The sequence below is a fragment of the Stegodyphus dumicola genome, chromosome 5 (genome assembly GCF_044657685.1).
Source record: "Stegodyphus dumicola isolate Sdum_Otavi_A_Nest chromosome 5, ASM4465768v1".
Taxonomy (NCBI): Eukaryota; Metazoa; Arthropoda; class Arachnida; order Araneae; family Eresidae; genus Stegodyphus; species Stegodyphus dumicola.
Window position 1 is genome coordinate 35,346,615 of NC_140772.1, and position 18,248 is coordinate 35,364,862.

The following is an 18,248-nucleotide window of genomic DNA, read 5'->3' on the forward strand; positions in this document are numbered from 1 at the left end:
GGAGAAATACCTTACATACTGCCCCTTTTAAGGGAACTCATACACCTTAAAACCCATAAGATCTTCGAATAGATAACTGTTGCAAGAATAGGGTTAACTTATTTACTTTAAAAGCAATTACTTCCAACTTTTTACAGCTGACTACATAATATAGTTACATTCTGAAATAGTAATCAGAAAGTTTGTGTTGCCACAAATATTTTTATAATTTAATCCGCTTTGTGACAAAATGTTTCTTCATGTGTTCACCTTGCGCGCACAGTTTAATTAATTTATGCACATTCTGTTGCATAATTTAATTCCATATTTAATATGTAGCTTTTATACCATTTGGAAACTACTGTGAACCACGAATTCTAAGAATTTCATGTTAAATTTTTATTTTATTTGCAGTTGAGATTATAAAATATACTTTATTTAAAAAATCTGTAATGTTTTCTTATGTAATGTAATGATAAAACATTCATCAGATTTTTGGTTCAGTTGGAATATAGTGCCCATATAAAGAATTCCATCCAATTTCAAGTATGTACCATTAGCCATTTTTAAAATATCATCCGCGCAAGGTGGAAACATGGCGAAAAATTTTGTCACAAAGCGAATTAAATTACAAAAATATTTGTGGCAACACAAACTTTCTGGTTACTATTTCCCAGAGCAGCTATATTATGTAGTCAACTGTAAAAAGTTGGAAATAATTGCTTTTAAAATAAATAAAATATCCTAATTCTTACAACAGTCACATATTCGAAGATCATGAGGGGTTTAAGGTGTATGAAGCCCCTTAAAGGGCGACTGGGGTTTTTAGGGGAACCAATCGCCCAATCCTGGGTGAGAAGAACCATCATCCATCACCCTTTTAGTTCGGGCGCCACTTGTAGAGTCATTAGGTTATTTTGAGACCGGAGAGATGAAAAATATGCAACGCCCTCGCCAGGAATTGAACCACGGGCCTCTCAATTACGCGCTGAGCGGGCAGACCACCGCACCACGAAGGCATGCCAAGAAAGGGGAAGAAATACCTTATAACTTTTTACTTCATGTCCTCTTTTTCCTTTCAAAACTTAATTTTCTTTTGTTTGCCTAGCTTTTAAACTAGCTGAAATTGAAAGTAATAATAAAATTCTTTAAAAAGCTAAGAATAAAGGAATCGTCTTCACTTCAAATAATAACACGATCTTGCAAGGTATATTTTGATTTCATAACGGTTATTTTAATTTTAACGTACTTTCCTATTGATTCTTGTTTCATTGACAATTCCCTACCAGAATGAGTTTTTAGAATCACGTTGAATGCAAATGTGATAGAAGTAGTGTTTAAGGGAAGAAGTGGTATTTAAGGTAACACACTTCGTGAGAGAGAGAGAGAGAGAGAGCTAGGAATCCCGAGAGCGCGTGCTTGCCTTCGGGCTAAATCTCTATTGAAGCTGTTACGATCGGCCGTCTATTCCTTCCCTTTTGATATTCGCCGGCTAGTTTAAATTAAGGGCCAACTGCGTTAGATTTGTGTTAGCTCCGGCTAAGTCGTTTTTAGTTAGTTCTAATTTAGTTCTTATTTCTTATTTTGAGTTCAAGCCCGAAGAGACTTTATTGGAGGCTGGAAAGAGGCCAACTGTTCAGCTTATTTTGTGTGAAATAAAGGGTAGTTAACCCTTCTTGAGTTTACGATTCCTGTTATTTGATCTCAGCGATAAGTCGCTAATAAGTTCACTAGGATCCTCAACTTTCATTTAGCAGAATAAGCATGAGGAACTCCACAATCTGATTGACTAAATTGTTATCTGAACCTTTTCTCGTTGTACTCTAAGAACAAGCATTAAATTATTTTATTTAATTCCTTAATCTAACGATACTTATGCTATTTTGTACATTTTCTTACGAACTGCTACTAATTTAACACATAGGGTGTTTCATTAGCTACTCCCCCTCTCTCAAAGAAACAACAAATTTTTTCCTCGCCCTTAACACGTAACCAAGATAGTACCTCTGATGATATCCGTTGTTACCCAAAATCATGGTTAATCGGACACCAGTTAAAAAAAGTCAAGAAAGACTAATAACCTGTACTAAATTAACAGAACACAACTATTAACCTGTACTATTAACAAATCACCTGCATTTTAAACTGCTTGATTTGGAGAATAAGCTCATTTGGTTACGTAAATGAAATCAGCATTCAAAATAAGAAGACTGGAACATATTTCGAAAGAGAAAGATTTCGGTAGGAGACTATGAGAAAAATTTAACTTCCATTTTCGATTCTGCAATTTATTTTTAATGGATGATTTAACAGTATTTGTTTATTCCTGTATATATATATGTGATGTACCAGCTTTTGTCCGGAATAAATAGATTGGTGAAGAATCATAGACGTAGTCGTAGCTTAAATTATCAGACGATAAGCTTAAAAAACAGGATCCATTTATTATATTTCAGGAGAAAATAGCAGTTACAAAAATTAAGATCTCTGGAGTAAATAAAAAAGAACTACTAATAACTTTTTGTATTAAGTTTACTGCATCGTTACATTAAGGAAAAGACCCGATATTCCTTTGCGAGTTCTTTTATAGCCTCTGGAAAGGCGGAGCTTCCAAGAAATGACGTCAGCCATTCCAGTTCGCTTTAAATATTTCCAGAACATTCTATAACTGTAGTGTAGAAAAGGCGGGAAAAACAACTTGACTACGGGGCTGTGGATTTAATTCCACGCACTTTGAAATAAGAGACCGTCGCCATTAAAAAATGAAAAGAACATACAGTTAGAATTTTAAGTGTATTCTTGACTATGGAATTTTATTATTACAAATATACTTACCGTATGTTGTAGATGATATTAATTCCTAAGTAATGTGATATTATCTGCTATCAAACTGCTATCTCATGCACTTTCTCCATTTTTCAGTAGAAATATTGCTTTATTGGGATGGTTAATGGTAGTAATTTTTCCATCATTTACCAATACATGGAACTTAACTTTTTTATTTTTTAAACTAAGATCGATTTTCTTCTTACTTACCAGAGGGGGAGGCATCGTAATACAATTGAAAGCACTTCCGGCAAGTAAGGGATGTCCGGAGTTGGAATACCGGGGAAGGCAATGCTTATTCTGAATGATTCCCATCTTCAAAATATTCCAATTAACCAGGTTAATCCGCGCTAGATTAATAGAGACTTGGCTGTTTATTTTGTTTTCAAGCGATTTTCAACTTTGTGAAATATGAGGTAATGATATCCAAAGACAATGCAGGGTGCTTGTATTATGACCGTATGACAGTGTCACGCAACGCATTGGATATGAATAAAGTTTTCCTCTTTCTTCAGCAACCGACTAAAAAAAATTATAGTCATCTCAATTAGCTAATGTTTCATCCTCAATATTTTTCTTGTTGCTATACTTAAAAGTGTTAATGTTGATCAATAGAAGGGTTCGTAAACAGCATTAATGAAGCAATCTGCAATACTGATGGTGACATGCTGAGTGTGCTAATCTTGATCGATAGAAGAATTCGTAAACAGAATTAATGAAGCAATCCGCAATATTGATGGAATCATGCTGAGAAACACTTTATTATACACTGGCGAGAAAACTTGAAGTAGGAACTATGACAACTCATGTAACTTGAATAATTTTGCAGTTAAAGAACATTGAACTTGCACAAAATCTCTATTTTGTCATGCCTACATACATTTAGATGACATATTTAAAAAATCTGATGTTACACCACATGACTTCTTGTACGGAATATTAAATTATACGCATTTTTTCTTGCATTTCGTTAAAATTTATTGTATTGAATTAAATCTACTTCGCCGACAGCGCATAAACACAATAGAATAAATGCATGCCTTAAAATTCACTCTAGTATTTGTTTACCATAGCGACAATCTGGCGCTAGATTCACTTAACAGTATTATATTTAGTTCATATTATAACTCATAATGCACAAAATTTATATCATTTAAAGAATATAATTATCTAATCGTTGCCACATGTTCTATTCAAATACTATAATAAAGCAAGAATGATGTATAAAAGCAATTAAGCAAATAAAACAAAAAAGAAACAGTTTTTCACAGACGATTGAGTATTTCTCATTCAATTAATTCAGTTCTCAATTCGCGAGAAGGCAAAAATACATAACAACTCAAAATATATATATTAAAAATTACGAAGTAAATCTTAAACACTTATTTCCTCGAAAAAATTCCAGAAAGGATTAACAATGATTTAATTGACAATAATAAATTAAGGCGTGATCTTTGTTGTTGCAAAGCTAAGTTTCTCTAGATTGGCAACAAATCCACTAGTCTGCTGTTTCAAATGTAAACAATCAATGGCCGCCATCAAAAAAAGGCTTAGCGGCACTTAGACAACTTTAAAATTGTTTATAATTCTAAAAATATTGCATTCAGTTTTACTAAAGGCATAAAAACCTTAACCGGAAGATAAGAACAGCATAATTCAATCATTTTTAAAGCAAAAAATGTACAATTTACAAACATATAAGAGTAAAGAAACTGAGATCACTGAGCCGGGTAACAGAGTGGATATATATATATAAATATATTTATATACGTTTGGTCCGTCCGATCGCAACCAAAATACGAGGTGCACATCTACATGTTATAGCAGTCCTATATACAAAATTTCAAAGTTCTGAGCCTACTCGTTTTTGAGTTATGCGAGATACGTACGTACGTACATACGTTCGTATAGACGCCACAAAAAATTCTCTTCAGAATTGATTTTAAAGCAATTTTATAATTTTTTTGGATGAAAAGAGTCTTTTATTCTGTCCTTACGTACAGATATCACGCAAAAACATCATTAAATTGCAATCGATAGCGGTGAAAATGGATATTTTCGTTGAAATATGCTGCCTGAAACTTTTCGCGATTACAATACTTCCTTTTTACTTCGTACAAGGAAGTAAAAAGGCAAAATTGCCTATTTTTTCAATAAATAAATTTAAATAAGAATGTAGGAAACTGGTATAAACTGGAGTAAGGAAATTTTGGTGTTACAATTGTTTAGAGGTACACAGAAAAAAATCAATAAAATAGCTGTAAAGCCTGCATTTCGATCACCCTGATCGAAATGCAGGCTTTACAGCACTCATGAATAATGCTTTGAAAGTGCTCTAGAGTGCTTAGTGGGTGTTGCATTGATGAAAGCCAGAGTACTAGTGCATTCTACACACGTTCTGTCGGTTTTAAGTCCGAAGAATATGCATGCTACAATATCCGCTGGATCCCTTTGCACTCAAAATAATCGTTCAATAATGTGATGTGATGAGGATGAGCATTACTGTCCATTAGGAAGAAGTTCATACGATTGCACTTTTAAACAACTTGACATAAGCAAAAAGAACCTCATCTCTGCAAATTTAAGAATTCGTTGTTGCAATGGTAAAAAAATGTCCTCTTTTGTAAAGCTGTTATTCCTGATATATCTGAATAGTCAAGTTTCTGTAGCTGCAGCGAACTCTTGCAGTCTGGCTGACGTTAGTTATTGAATTCTTTCATTGGCAAATAACAGTCTTGAGAGTCAGTCTAAGGATGTTTTAGACCTTGATCTGCTTTTTTTGACCTGATTGACCAGTGTCTTCAAACATTTTTCAGATTCCTAACATGAGACGTTTGGCTGTATTTAGGTTTCTATAGATATGCGTCAGTGTCTGTCCTTCTTTCACTCTCCTAGCCACACGCTATTTCTCACAATCTATTAGACGCCTTCTTAACGACATGCGCCTACTTCCACATGCTGAACTTTAATCCAGCTGTTCTCACAGTCTTTGAAATTAGAATCTGCAGCACCTCACTGCACTTTTTTCCTTTTGTGTTGAAAGAACATGCACATAAATTTGCACATTTCTGTGTCGAGAAAGGGAATTTTATGGAGTACGCGATAACTTTGAACTTGGGCTACCAAGCAAGTATCTTTGATTGGACTTCAATTAATAAAATTAACACTAAGCACCTTATTGTAGTTCTTCTTTAATTTTTATCACCAGTGTATTACAGAACGCTGCTTTTGAGAGAATCTAAAAATCAACACGAAATATTTTCAGGAAATGCGTTTAAGAATTACGCTATATATTTCTGTGTGAGTCTTAAAACTGTATGTCCCTACTATTATTATTCTTAAAACTATTATTATTGTTACAATATACATTCCCATATCACTCTTTTCCTACCACTTGCCATTTTCTATAAAGATCATTGTAAACAGCTATATACTTTACAGAGACGACATTAAAGAGCTTGTAGAGTCATTAGGTTCTTTTGAAGCAGGAGACACGAAACATGTGCAGTGCTCTCCCGGAGACTCAAGCCCTGGACATTTCGAATACGCTTCGAGAATGTTCATAATTACACCATGAAGGCATGCGGATAGGGAAGAGGAAATACCTTATAAGCTTTCTTTATAATTTCTAAATAAAATATATTAAAATTAGACAAAAAACTTCAGACTACCGTAATTAGACTACCGTAGATTTCAAATAATTTCAAATAAACAACTTCAGACTACCGTAGATTTCAAATAATATCATGGAAATGTTTTTATTCCTGAAAAAGAGATAGCTATGTCCAAGGACATTCGAAATAGATTAAGTTTTATTTAAAATCTACGGCAATCTAAAAATTCTTTATTGAAAATTAATTGATGTGTTTCTCTTCGAATTATAACATACGTATATTCGTTGTTCGAATTATTTTGATAAGACATCTAAAAGAAATTAAATATTCAGTGTGGATTAATTTAGCTTGTGAGGTAAGAACTGAGTTTCACGATTTAAAATGCAAAGTTAAAATTTTAAAATTAATTGAAGTTAAAATTTTAAAAAGGTAAAATTTTTGAATTACCAAAATATTTGGCAAAAGCGTTATAAATTGATGCCACAAAAATAGTCTAATTTCTTTTAAATTAAAGAAAACGTTGCTAGGAGTTAAAACGGAAACGAAAAGCGTTACAACGACGTTGAACTTTCTCCGAATCCAGATTGAATATTACAGCTTTGGATTGAAATAATATAATTTGTGGATACATTTGATGAAAATAAATTATTAAAACACGACAAAAGTTTACCGAGAAGTATAAATTTGAAGTCTAGAGTTTTATTAGTGTTGAAAGAAATGCGGGTAATACCAGCAACAAAAAATATTGCGAAATTTCTTCGGATTCTTTTCTATGTGATGAGCGCTTGTGGGTGGATGAACCCACTATGCCTTTGTGGTATTCTTCCTCCCTCAGAAATGAGGAAAATTTCGGACTACACGTGCGAGAGTAATAATCAATAACGGTGATGTAATCTAGTTAGAGAAGGGTTTTTTCCATCGGTCATGGAATGAGTCATGCTTTTTCTCCTGATATAGATCTCCCTTCACGAAGCTTAACTTCCTATGTGTAGTGAATAAGCGCGTTGCGTAGGAGTAACTCTGCTGTGCAGAAAGAAAAGTGTTGACTTCAGTGCTTTAATCAGAAACGGATTCGCTTTTCTAGTCACGATCGAGGACAAAAACAGGATATTGTTACCAAAACCTACAATGATATTTCTGCAACATTTGCTGAGTGCAAGGTTTCTTGCTCTGGAGCGCATGGACTTTTAAGCATCCAATGGATAGCTTTTTAAATGATCAGTGACGCGTAAGGGGATTATGAGAGGTTAATTCTAATTACATTATATTGTTGCTGTTGTTTCTAATTCTCCTGATCGGTTTCTAAGGCAAATGGTGTGCAGAATTTTGTCGTGGCCAAGGAACAAAACATAGTACCTGTTGTTGTTGTCCTACGTTAGGTTAAATTATAAATATAAATAATAAAGATTACATTATTTATATTAATTATTTGTTTACAAATTAAATTATAAGCATTTTAAATGTGTTTAAAGAACAACTCTCATGAATCTCTAACGTGAAACAATAACAGTTTTTTATGTCTTCGAAATAATCTCAGACTGATAGGAATAAATAATAGGTAACCTGTCAGGCAAACAACACTTCAGTTCCTTGTTAACATATGAATGCACCACGTATTAAATGCATATTTTTTTGAAAAATGTCATATCATATAAATGTCCTAACATATTTATATATTATATACAGACATATTCTTCATTTTGATATACAGTCAAAAGTCGTTAATCCGGACCCGTCGGGACTTCGGCGAGTCCGGATTATCGATTTTTCCGGATTATAGATCATCAATTTAAATCTGGTAAAATGGCATGCAGAAATTATAAAATTAAAAATATGAAACCGTAATTTATGAAATAAAGAACAATTATGATCTAAAGTGTATCAAAATTTACAAAAAAAAAAAAAAAAAAAAAAGCTTAATATTTATTTGTTTACTTTACTAAATATTTCTTTCAATGTAAGTTGTTTACGTTGCTTCGTTTTTTATGTGATAATACATTCTCTTTAATTCTATAAACAGACATAATTTCTTGTTCAGTTACAAAGTTCCGCTGTTCAAGTCCTATAATTGCTGTGTCGAGAATACCGACTAATTTGTCAATCGAAATTTTTCCGTTTTCAATAACACTCTGTCACTTTCTTCGCTATCGGAAGCGAATTATAATGACGAGGAATTTGATTTAAATCATATCAAAGACGGAGTACATCGAGATGAAATACTACATTTAGAAAGGAATTATAAGCCAAATAAAATAAAAACATCTGCCCTGAAGATAAGGATAGTGCTGACAGATCAACTTCCAATTAATTGCGCGCGCCGCGGCGTTAAAGATAAACAAAGTTTAGATAAACAAAGGATATTCCTTTATTCATTTTTTGCAGCAATTCCACTTTTTGTTTAATGGACACCGAAACATTCTTTCGCTTTGTAGATCCATTACATATTAGTAAATATAAATCGGAAATTCTATTTGACATAATCGAAAGTTCAAGCTTACTTTTATAAAATTGCTCTAACAGTCTGCAAAAAATAATAAGCCGGATCCAATTCGAAGATTAAGGAACAACGCAATCTGCAACATTAACTGAAATAGATAATTAGAGCTTAGCTTATACCGTCCGTTATACATTAAACGCGCATTCGTAAACGTATTTTGCGCACACGCAAATTCGCAGCCATAAAGGTCTTACGCGCATGCGTCAACGCGACGCATGCGCAGAAAGTTTGTAGCTCTGAGGTCCGGATTATAGATCATTCCGGATCATGGGTGTCCGAATTAACGACTTTTGACTGTATTTTATATAAATTTGATAAAGAACTGAAGCAGTGGCTCGAAGAAAAGTACCAATTTACGATTTACTGCTAGCATGAAAATAGTAGTCTGCTTATTCGTCTAAGCTACTAAATTTTTATACTAAGAATTTTAACAATAAAAAACTTATTCACAAGCACATCAAACCAAAATCGAATCAACCAAAAATAAGTCTCCGATTTATAATTTTCCAACGAAAATAAATATCGATAGTTGAGGCATACATCAATTGCACAGTAAGTTTTGCATTCTTTAACTTGCTAATTGTTCATTTCTAGAATAACCCCTTATTTCTAAAGCACAGATCCCATTGTACATAAGAGAGAACTCAAACTAAACGTGACCTAAAAAGAAAATACGCTGAACGAATGTAATAATTAACGTAACCTAAAATAATAAATAATAAAGTACCCTAAAAAGAAAATATGAAAAAAAATGCAAAATTATGTGCTGAACTAGAAAAAGAATATCCTAATCATCGTTTTCATTATCACCATTTCCATTTTGGAGTTTATGAATAAATACTTTTTTGTATTTACTTATAAACCAAGTTAAATTTTTATGTCTTTCTTCTGATATTTCACATATTTTACCAGTAAAGATTGTTTTACAGTACTGGTTTACAATTTCAGTTTTTTTAGAAAATCCAAGCAGAATACCATCGGTTGTTTGAATAAGGAGTCAAGATAATCATACTCTCGAAATAGACGAGGAAGATAATTACTGCTATTATAAAATAATGCGAATTGTTCTCAAATTTAGATTTTTTTAGAGTAACGGGTTTCGATGGAAACAAGAAATATCCATTAAGATAGAAAGCATCTATTGAAGAAATCTTTTACTCACCATCGAGATAGAAACAAATAAAAAATACTATGACACCATTTGTTATTGCTGTTAAACCCATGCATGCCTCCCTTTTTCTTCTCTTTTTTAGTTTGACAGTTTCTTTTTTGCGATGACGATTTACGATAGTAATTTTTCCATGGATCCGCAATAAACATAATTTTTTTCGAAGCCATACCCCAGTAAACGTTCCCCCGAATAATCGGAGTTGATTGTATACTACAAGAATTTAATAATTAAAAATTTAAAGATTTAATTGAAGTTAATGAAGAGTAAAAATACAGAAAAACGTTTTTCCTATTCGTTTGTAAACGCGTATTCAAAATATTGAGCAGAAAATTATTTAGCGTCTCTTGCCACCCAAGAACAACTAAAAACAATTTTAACTTGAAATCCCAAGAATAAATAAAATGCTTGAAATAAATCTTTTCAGTAGCTATAAATCCTACTTTTCAAAGATGACTGAAAATCTTTTCGAAAAATCTTATTCTCTTCAGTTTTATTAGCTAATCCAAAGTGACTGAACTCAAACGATAATTCTTTCTTGTGCACTGTTGGAATCGTGCCAATTCTGAAATTCATTACAAATAAAGGTGAATGACTTAGTCGAGAAATTAGTCAAATATTTTCTCGCTTAAGTGTCAACCAAGAAATCATCTCGAAAAGCGCGCTCTCCCGAAATTAACTTTGGAACTATTTACTACAGAAGAAGCAGTGATTTGTATTCCATATATAATTTTTTCACGTTAATTCTCAAAATTATAGCAGTTGATTCTACTTAAGAATTATAATTATAGAATGAAATTATAGATCCAGGCGTTACACACCTTTGCGCGTTGTACGCCGGCAAATACGGTAAGTGTGAAATACTCGTCGAATCTACGTTGAAGTCTTAGCCAATTTTTCAAAAAAATCTCTATTAAAATGGCCTGTCCAGATGGGAGGCTAGTCACTCTGATTGCTCGTGCCCGCGTTGACTCGATTAGGCCCGGATTAGGCCATAATAAAGTGAGCACCACTTCCGGCCTTACTTAGTAGCAAAGGCTTATAATAGTTAGTGCCTGCAATAGGAAATTTTTTAAAAAAAATTTAATGTTTAGCTATATTGTATTCTAAAATGTGCAATGTTTTCACATTACAATGCCATTACTGTGAATTTTTCAAATCTTATTGAATAAAATAGCTTGGCATCTGTAGCCCCGTTCATCTAAGTCATATGGAGAACAAATTAATTCGGATACGCTAATTGAATCAGAATCCGAAGGGAAAAGAATACCTAGTAAATAATGGAATAGCAGCATCATTAAAATGAAGAAATCAGGTTATATATTGTGAAACATAAGGAATGTTTACTGAGTTCAAATTTCGCATAAAAAATCGTTCCTCTGCATAATTAATTCTCTTTGTCCGTGCTTATATTACTTCCTACCTTATGCTTCTTCTAACTGTATTTTTTTTTTCAATACCCTTGTATTTCGGTAAAAGTTAACGGGAAATAGAAAATTAATAGCTAAAAACGTGATTTATTTTTACGACCAACATTTTACTTTTAAAGGCTGATTTAACACAATTACATAGGGCGATTCCATAAATAATGCAGTTTTTTTATACTTCTCATATTTTTCAAAATTAAGATAATCAAAGTTATTTTCTAATCTAAAGTATAATTTTCCTTCATACTCTGATAGTTCCTTAAGGGTACTCATATACCTTACATAAGATCTTCGAATATGTGACTGTTTCGAGAGTTCGGATAACTTATATACTTTAAAAGCAATTACTTCCATCTTTTTACAGTTGACTATATAATGTAGCTGCTTTCGGAAATAGTAATCAGACAGTTTGTGTTGCCACAAATATTTTTATAATTTAATCCGCTTTGTGACAAAATTTTTTTCGGCATGTTTCCACCTTGCGCGCACAGTTTAAAATATTCTGTTGCATAATTCAATTACATATTTAATATATAGCTTTTATAACATTTGGAAACTACTGTGAAACAAAAGTTCTAAGAATTTCACGTTAAATTTTTATTTTATTTGGAGTTGAGTTTATGAAAAATATTTTGTTAAAAAAATCTGTTATGTTTTCGTGCATAAAATTTTTTTAATATTAAAATATTCATCAGATTTTTGGTTCAGTTAGAATATAGTGTCCATATTATAACGTTGCGCGCCTACAACTTGCACGCAACCAAGGGTGACTGTGAAAGCTTGTATAAACCACAGAGTCTTGTAAAGGGTTTAAGTCCCTTTTTATTCAACGTAATGAATTACAATTGCGTTCTCTTGACGCTTACAAACGGTGCCAACTCGGCAGTCAAAATAAAAATAAGAACCTGAAAAGAAAGTAAAGACAATATTCTAACTACGAGGCTCTCTCAAATAACTAACTCACCGCGTTTTACAATACGGCTGCTAATTCAGCAGACTTGAAGCTCACTGGAACAATTGCAACTACTTCCCGCCAAGCACATAGGCCGCAACGCGGGGTTCTTCAATTCTCGATTTCTACCTCCGCGCTCGCTAAGTAAGAATAACTCTCTCCGAACTCGTTTCCTTCTATTTAAATCATACTACTTCCGCTGATAATTTGAATGCTTGCGCGTTCTACTCAAATTTACATATTCTGGCATTGGCAGTTCCAGGGGAAAGTAAGGCTTGACAGGAAAGATAGTTTAAACTTAAAATAAATGTTAGTTAAAATAAATATAAACCCTACAATATAAAGAATTCCATCAAATTTCAAATATGTACCATTAGCCATTTTTAAAATATCATGACCGCAAGTTGGAAACATGACGAAAAATTTTGTCACAAAGCGGACTAAATTACAAAAATATTTGTGGTAACACAAACTTTCTGGTTACTAGTTCCCAAAGCAGCCATAATATGTTGTCAGCTGTAAAAAGTTGGAAGTAATTTCTTTTAAAATAAATAAAATATCCCAATTCTTCTTGCAACAGTCACATATTCGAAGATCATAAGGGGTTTAAGGTGTATGAGTCTCCTTAATAGCTACGAAGGGATTTTAAGCCACCAGGGTTTGAAGGATGTCCTCGTTGACATCTTCCGGGAAGAGGCTTGTTTTCTAGGCTGTAGTTTCTGCCACGGAACCATCTTTGATATTAGCTTACGCTTATTGCTGAATCCCCATATACTGCACAGAAATTCCTACTAGTAATTATTTAACAGAACTTATAAAGCAAAAACATGCCAAATATGTTCCTTTGCCTTTACCATTTAGCTTTAAAATAGTAACTGTTTGAATGGAGCTGCACTGTTCAAAACCTGCTCTAAAAATGAGAATAAAATAAAGTTACTACTTGTTTTTATAGCAAATTGATGCAGATAGTTTACTCCATCTTCATGCGTCTTTTAGTTCAACTGAAGAAACCGTAATATTTATGGAATCGAACCGAATCGAACAATTATAGCCGAATTATCGCGCAAAGCGCGATGTTACCGGCTCAGCGAAATATGCCCAGTGGACACCTGACGTTAAAAGTTTGGACGTGGAATTGCGAAGGACTAAGGTGGGAAGGTAGAGGGTGTGACCAAGAAGTCACATGGCCCAAGAGAGCGCAGAGAACCTAAAAGGCAAATTATGGGACGACTTAATATATTCAGGGTAACGTGCAATTAAATTATGCGTACAGTGGTGGATAAATATAGCTACCAAATACGAGAAAAGGGGACTTTGACTGCGATAGCGCCATTTGCTATATCACTACTGTAATCAATCCTCCACATTTTTTCACGATTTTCGTAGACACTTTTGCTCTACGCTGATTTACCATTATTCCACAATAAAGAAACTTGACGTTTTTCAGACAGGGCCCAGTTTATCCTCATTGCAAATTAACTGTACCCGGTCTGAAGAAACTAATTAATTTGTGATATGTCTTCTGGTCTGATTACCTTCTGATATTTCGTAAAGGAGTTAAGTGTAGTGCCATTGCATTAGATTTCCTATGAAACAGAAAATCCTTAAAAGCCAACTTGTTTCTCAGTTTGTTTGTCAATCTTGAAATTGAATCTGAGCCATTTTCAGTTTTTTAACTTCATACAAAGAAACACGGGAAAAATTTCTTCGTTATTTTTAATTGGATTTAAAAATCTTAGATTTCATAACCATCGTTGTAAGTTAAATTCCGATAGATTAAAACTTAATAAAAACTACCAGCAAGCTGTGAATAAAAGAAACCTTCCCAGCTGTACACAAAGCTGTTATTAGGATATTTTTATGAGAAAATTTGAGCGATGAATGCTGAATAAAAGATCAGTTTGTAAAACTTTCCTCTCGGGAGTTAATGCCAATTAAAATGTTTTGTTTGCACCTTTTTAACGTTATACACATTTTACAACTGCGTGCTTGAATGGAATTTGACGAAGTGGGAAAGATTCATTTCACACTGAATGTATCAACCAAAGTATTAGACTAAACCTATTTTACTTGTTCAATGAAATGAATTGAATCTCTTGGGGTTGAAAATGAGTTTTTAAAAGTAGTACGAACAATGTAAGGTGCAGTACTGCAGCAAAAGCAGAATGTAATTTATCACAAATTTCTGCGTTTATCTAACTGATTTAAAATTTTTATTTCATTTTTTCCCCCAGCTTTACATAAATTTGTTAATTTCTTCCTTTTCTTTCAGGTATCGATTTTAAGCAGAAAATAGTTAATCTGGATGGTATGCCCATTAAACTTCAAATATGGTAAGATTTCTTCAAAATTTAATTGAGCAATCTGATGTCTTAGCGGCTGTAGAGTTAAATATGTATTAAAATATTTACAAGCGTGTTTTATAAAGTAAGTACCGTTTAGAAATTCCGGTCCTGCAACCCTGGGGTCTACATTCCACAGGTGCAGTTTACCTACATTCGTTTGCAACCCACGGGCGCCATTATGGGAATTTTCGACTATGTTAATATTTGCTTTTGAGTATTTAAAATGCCTTCTCCGTCTGAGAATCCCGCTGACTGTGAAATATGATCGCTGATTCTTTTTCTAGTGCTAGAGACGTGAAAGCAGCTGCAGTTCGTCAGATTAATGAAGTGTACGGAGAAAACATTATGAGTAATGGAATGGTACGGAATTATGTTAAAGCTTTTAAAGATGGCGGCACGAATCTTGCTGATGATGAACAAAGTGGGCGACTTTCTGTCATTACTGAAGATCTGGTGTAGAAAGTTGACAACCGAATGAAACTGAAGACATGCTTTATGATTATGTCATTATTTGGTGACTTTCGTCGGGTTTTCAAGTGTTTTACATGAAATTATAAAGGAACGTTTGAATTATCGAAAACTGTGAGACGCTGGATACCGGAAATGTTAACAGAAGTGGCACAAAACTAAAAGTTTAAGTAGTGCTTTAACTTTCCTTCAGCTGTACAGTGAAAAAGGTGATGAATTTTCAAGCCAAATTGTCGCATACGACGAAACCTAGGTGCCTTACGCTACAAAAGAATCGAAGCAGCAATCCATGGAATGGCGGCACTCACCATCACCCAAGACAATGAAGTTCAAGCAAACAGTTTCAGTCCGGAAAATCATGTGTATTATATTTCGGCACAAGAACGGAGTGTTTTTGTGGATTTTTTGCCAATAAATACTGCGACGTATTTTGGGACCTTAAACATACTGCTGTGTGCAATTTAAAACAAATTTCCTGGTATGCTGAGTAGGGGGATCGTTTTTCTTCATGACAATGCTCGTTTACACGTGGCTAAACGAACTCAATATCTCATCGCGTCATTTCGATAGGAACAACTTGATCACCCCGATCTAGAGCCCATTGACCGCCACCTGCTCTAAGTATCTGGGCGGTTTGCCACAACTGGGCGGTTCGAAACGATTATGAGATCAAAAGCACCGTGTTACAGTGAGTGTCATATCAGGCTGCAGTCTTCTAAGAAGACAAGATTAAAAACGGGTAGAATGGTACGATAAGTGCCTTAATATTAAGGGAAATTATACAGGAAAATAGAGTGCAGTACAGACTTTCGTAGACTTCCTCGAATAATCCGACAAGTCACCAATAAGCGCCAGGTCCATGGATAGCTCACGACTCCTATTACGCCTCACTTTCGCACACTGACAAGCGCGTTTGCAATAGTGCCATGCTCATTTAATATGAAATCGCATGGATTGGAGGAGAGTTGTTTTTAGAATGACTCCTGGTTCAAACTAATCTAAAATGAGCAGAAAACATCTGTCTGAAGACATCCAAGAAATCGGTTGGATAGTGACTTGGTAGTCGCTTGTCACGCAAACCGACAACAGGAAATTATGGCCTGGTTTGAGTTTCATTTGATAATCGGACCTCTTTTGTTGTTATTCGAGGCATCTTAGCAACACGGCAGTACGTAACCAATAGCCTACGTTTCGTTGTGTTGCCCTTCCTTTCTAAGCCCCCTGGGCTTACTTTTCTACAGGATACGGCAATCATTTTGACTGATTTGTATTCCCATTGGCGGACACTTAGCCGACTTCGGCTTGGTCACTACAAAGGCCGAAGTGATGGCCACTTTATTGTGGAAGCACCTAATAGATGGGTCATCGTTATCTCCTTTGAAGGGATGGGCAATGACAGCCATGCATTCTCCAGGATTCGAATCCGAACCCTTCGATACCGCAGTATGCTCCACTGACCTCTGTACTGTCTGGACGGAATTTTGACTGATTAATTTCACTCTTTTCATATACTTCCATATCCAGCTGGATCACCAGATTTTTCCACATTAGAGCATGTTCGGAATCTGATAAGTAAGGAATTTCTCTCCTACAAGATGTCACTTATCTAACTTAACTATAGGACAGTTTGGCAAGAAATCCCACAGGTCATGTGCCAAATCTACGAATCAACGCTAAGCCGGATGATAGTTCATAAAGGTCATAAAAAAGCCAACATCGTATTAATTTATTCAATATATGTAGCTTTATCTCAGGAACATTTACTTCCTCCTAAATGTTGAACAGGATATTTATTTCCTTCTATATATTGATCGTTTTTTTCCCATACATATGCATCACAGTTAATGAATATTTCATCCCATTCGGATAATTCCTCAGTAGGTATATCATAATTTTTTATGTTTTTATAGTAGAGTGTATTTTAATTTTTGATTTTTTTCCTTATATGTATATGTTACGGTAAAACACCGAAATCTGGAGAATGTCAACATTCACATAGTCTCTTGGTGTATGTCCGAAATATTTTCCAAATACTCTTATTTCTGACTTACACCGGTCAATGTCTAATGGTGAATGTTGAACATATAACAATATTATATTTTCTTCTCCGTAATTCAGTCGCGAATAAACGCACTTGAGACTTGAAATAAGAACTTAAGAACATGAGGACCTAAAACACACAATACATTCAAATGAGAAAGGAAAATAATAGAAGTTAAAAACTTACTTAATTATACAGTACGTTGTAAATGAGAAAATAAAATAACAGTAATAAAAAACTTACTAAATTATGTCATTCAAATCTTATTTATTGCAACAACTTAAACTATTATGGCACTTAATGACCTCTCTTTTCGACTTTCACCAGAGCGTATCTGTGATTGTCGACATACACCGGTGAGGGTCCGAATATACAAGAATGTAGTGAAATATTCGGTCTTTCACCGACGTATTTGGTGAATGTTGATATTCTCCGGTGAAAGTCGACGTTCTCCAATTTCGGTCTTTCACGGTAACATATGTACGAAATTTATTGCATTATTTTGCTCTATTTTCAAAAAATAAATATGATAATCATAAAAGTTATCATTTAAATTCGAAATATACTTAGTTTAATTTTGTAATCAATCCTTGCTCTAATGATTATCTTGATTTAACGTAAAACAGTAAACAAAAAGCTACAATGCATTTTATAACAACAAAAAAATCGTCAGAAAATGTGCCAAGTTCATCTATGCAAGTACAGTACATATTTTTGTGACTAACATTGAATACTCGCTTGACCTGCATTTTGATTTACTGTTTACTCTGTTATTTTAATTCTTTGTTAAAAGCATCTTCCTTACAAAATTCTTCTGGGTGTTTCCAGAATTTAGAAAATAAAGTAGCTGCGGATGAAAGGTATTAAAATTCAAAAGTATGAGGCAAAATTTTACACTGATTCGAGACACCTGTTGCAATGGCATCATTAA

The 18,248-nt window shown here is 33.8% G+C and overlaps 1 protein-coding gene across 1 annotated transcript in view; it reads left to right on the forward strand.

Moving 5' to 3' along the window:
• LOC118191422 (ras-related protein Rab-8A-like) overlaps positions 1 to 18,248 on the forward strand; it is a 62,611-nt gene that overhangs the window by 15,792 nt on the left and 28,571 nt on the right. Inside the window, exon 2 of the mRNA XM_035362224.2 lies at positions 14,736 to 14,796. Within this exon, the coding sequence (XP_035218115.1) occupies positions 14,736 to 14,796 (61 nt within the window). The remainder of the gene's footprint in view (positions 1 to 14,735; positions 14,797 to 18,248) is intronic.